At 49.4% G+C, this 3,839-nt stretch overlaps 1 protein-coding gene across 1 annotated transcript in view; it reads left to right on the forward strand.

Moving 5' to 3' along the window:
* LOC109298716 (lipoxygenase homology domain-containing protein 1) overlaps window positions 1-3,839 on the forward strand; it is a 236,860-nt gene that overhangs the window by 145,071 nt on the left and 87,950 nt on the right. The window contains exon 16 of the mRNA XM_019518967.1: window positions 1,114-1,291. Within this exon, the coding sequence (XP_019374512.1) occupies window positions 1,114-1,291 (178 nt within the window). The remainder of the gene's footprint in view (window positions 1-1,113; window positions 1,292-3,839) is intronic.

A 3,839-nucleotide genomic window follows, 5' to 3' on the forward strand; every position in this document is an offset into this window, starting at 1 on the left:
GGGCTGGCGGGGATGGAGTGTACCCTGGGGTGCGATAGGGGCATCTCCCCTGGCACCTTTGCCTCTTACCCAGGGGAGGGGGGGCACACCAGGCACTGCTGGCCCCACACAGCACACTGAAGCGCCTCCCTGCCCCACACCCCAGCTCGCTCTCCTGCTTGGCTGCTGGGCTGCCGCCCTTAGCCAGTAGCTGGCGGCGGCCACGTGCAAGTTCTCCCCCTGTTTGGCCCCTCCTCCCAGTGCTGCCGCTACATGCACACCAGGAGAGCAGGGGGGGTACGTGTCTGTGAGGCAGTGCGAGACAAGCTGGGGCTGGCACTGTACCAAGATGTTGTTGGTGTGGGGCTGGGCCACACTGTGCTCGGGGCAGACAGTGGTGATGCTGGGATGGGGGTTGGAAGAGCTATGGTGAATTCTGGAGTGGCTGCAGCCCCCCCGTAGACCACCTGCCAGCACCACTGCCACTTGCCCTGCACGCAGCCTGGCCTGACCCCCCCACTGGGAACAGCTTGGCACTGTTCCAGCCTGCCCTGTGTGCAGATCCGGGGGCACATGCCCAACCACGCCCTCCCACGGTATGTGCAGCTCAGTCCCAGGCTCCACGTAGCTGTGTAGCACCTGTCCCTGCCTCACTCCCTCCTTTACCATGGGGGCCTATGGGAGCAGGGCTACAGGAAAGGGGGCTGCAGCCACTCCAGAATTCACCATAGCCACCCCAGCTTCCCTCCTAATGCCACTGCCACCCACCCTGAGTGCAGCCTGGCTCAGCCCCCTCTGGGAAGATCCCAGGGCCACCTCCGCCACAGGCCTCAGCCCACCTCACCCTGCCCCATGCAGACTTTGTCTAAGTATGTACCTGAATTAGCATTCAGTCTTATGCATGATTATATTTATAAATTCAGATAATTTGTTTGCTATTTCTAAGCACAAAGGAATAAATAGGGCCAAACATCAAGTGATCTTTGTAAGACTGAAGAGTCAGAGAACTTAGCAATGTGCTAAAAACCAAAAAATGAAATGAAATGACAAAATATTCAGGGTTTAAAATAAGTTCTTCAGCTTTGTGTTACGTTCAGTTGTTGAGCTTATGTTTCTCTGTTTCCTTTTTCTTAGGGCACAGGTGATGTGTACTGTCACTTTAAAACTGAGAAGAACTTAGAAAATGGATCAGTCAGTCTGGAGTCTGTGCGAAACAAAGGAATATTTGTTGGTCTTCTTCCAAATGGTCAGAGCAACGCAGTTATTCACACTGGAGAGAAAAATATTTTGTTCTACCCACAAGTCATCAAATGTATGCAGCTTTCAAAATATTTGGTGTTTTGCTTGGATATTAGTTTTTTATAGTTACACATGTAAATGTTTACGACCAGAAAATTAGGTGAAAATATAGAAGCCAGACTTTGAAAACCTGCTTTTATGTGAATTACAATATTAACAATGAGAAGCTGATCCTACTAACAAACAATTCCTTCCAGATCCCCTGGTTAGTTTCATTTCTCATTTTACCAATCAAGGTATGAGAAAAAAACTGTTGACTTTTTGCCTGAATAAACAAACAGCATTTGAGTGCAGAACAGAGAGGGAGATGCTAAGGAGATAATTGTCACTTCCTGATTCTCTGAGAAAATCTGGACACTTGAAGAGCAGCCTGAGGGCTGCTCTGTAATGTGCCAGCTGGCAAGAGTCCCCAAGAGACTGACCTAAAGCTAAGCATAACCAGAATGTACCCTTGCCATATCCTTCCTTAGCCACAAACTGTTCCTCACTGCTAGGAGCAGCCAAAAAAGACGTATGGCTCTGCTGTGCTGGTTCTGCGCTTATTAAGGGTTCTTCTGTACTGGGAATCTCTGGAGTGGGATTGGTATGGGCAAGTGTAGTTATGTAAGTTGAAGTAAATCTAAACTCTATATCAGTACTGAAAATCAAACTCATGGTGGTATTTAAGTGCCACTCTATGCATGTAAAAATGAAACAGGATTTGGCATTATCTCTTTAAAAATGGGAAGGGGAAAAACCCTCCTAGACCTCACCCCTCAGGGCAGCCTACCTAGTACTTCCTCATAGCTGATACTGAAGCTCTGCTCAGTCTAAACACATCCTCATTTGGTCAATCAATTACTGCCTGGCTTTTCGTTCCTGAGCAGCTGTACTGGTGGGAAATACCTTCCTGTATCTTCTCCTATTCTAGTGCTGTCACACAAGAACGAACATAACTAGGTTTGGCAGTTGTCCTGATGATTCTTTTCTGATGTTTGTCAGTGGGGTAGATGACAAGAGCTACTCAACTCAAAACAAGCAATTGAAAACACCTACTGTATCTATAATTCCTTGAGGCTTCTTTGCAAACCCGTTTTAGGCCAGGTATAGACATTACACATTAACCGTTATAAATGATCAAAAACCCATCTAAACACACTCCCATACAGAAATTTGGTGCACATAGACCAATTTAAAGATGGAAGAACCCAGTCTGAGATAGACTTGGAAGGAGGTGGTAGTATCAGACTTAAGCTATTTAGATCAATGTATTGAACTTCTGTAACAGATCCCTTCCTGACTCAAGTAGTGGTCCCTTGGCATCCCAGGCTGCTTTATTGGGTACCCATTAACCCCCACCTCACAGGACAACATGGTAGCCTTGGCCAAGCTTGTCATCTCTGGCTGAACAGGAAATTGCAGAGCCAGCTGCAGGCAGGAAGTGGGACACAGGGCCATGCAAGCTGTCAGCTGTGGCTGGGTGATGGGGGACCAGGCCCAGCCAGACCTGGCCCTGGCCTGAGCCCGCACAGCTGAGGGGTGCCTGCATGGTGGGGGCTCCCTCTGCTACTGCCCAGCCTGGCTGGCCAGCATAGCTCCTCTCCCTTGCCTTGTCCCCCCATGAGCAGCTGACTGTCAGTGATGGGGGGCAGGGAGGGAGCAGAGGCCCCTGTCCCAGACCTGAGCCAATACATTTGGGAGGGGCCACATGGTGGGGGCCACTGCTTTCTACCCCACCCCGCCCCCCCAATGCTGATGCAGGGGGTGCTGAGGAGCCGTGTTAGCCAGCCAGGTCAGGCAGTAGGTGGGAAGCCCCCATTTTGCAGGCTCCCCCCAGCTGTATTAGCTCAGTTCTGGGAGGGCTGGAGCCAGGGTGGGGGCCTCTGTTTCCCCACCCCACTTCCTCCACCGCTGACAGCCAGCCACTGGCAGGGGTGGAAGGGCTGCCAGTCAGGGGTGGCCGGCTGCTTGACAGGGCTCAGCATTGTCTGGCAGCCTGCTGGGAAGCATGCAGGACTGCCCCCAACCTACTGACCCCAGCCAGTACAGGCTGCCTGCATGCCCCTCCACCAAAGGACAAATGTCTCTTCTGTTCACTCCTGATCTAACCTAGGGTGCTTAAAGAGTGAAACTTAGATCATGTCTGCCTTGGGCTTTTTGAATGTTTGTATTTAACCTGAATGTTTTTCCTAAAGAAGGACCAGTTCTCAGCTCTGATATGGTAATTCACTATTGTGATTTCATGACATGCAGTTTGTATATCATAGCACCAGGCCCTGTAGCAGGATTGGAACCCCCAGTTTGCATTTCAGGCATGTCATGCAATATTTTACACATTTTCTCCCAACTGTAAATTCCTCCCAACTGTAAATACCATACGTGTTTACTGGCAAGGAAAACAGAAATACAAATACCGGTATAAGGATTCTGATAGCAATTTATACCATTCAACTCCCTTTTATTTCCATTTGGTGTATAGCTATTGGTCACATGGTCAATTTTTGCACAGCAGAACCCAATAGAATTATAATCTTGTGGACACTGGTCAGCGGATGTTTTAGATTAAAAAGACAATGCCATGA

Source organism: Gavialis gangeticus, unplaced genomic scaffold (assembly GCF_001723915.1).
Source record: "Gavialis gangeticus isolate Ggan-Ray unplaced genomic scaffold, GavGan_comp1, whole genome shotgun sequence".
NCBI lineage: Eukaryota > Metazoa > Chordata > Crocodylia > Gavialidae > Gavialis > Gavialis gangeticus.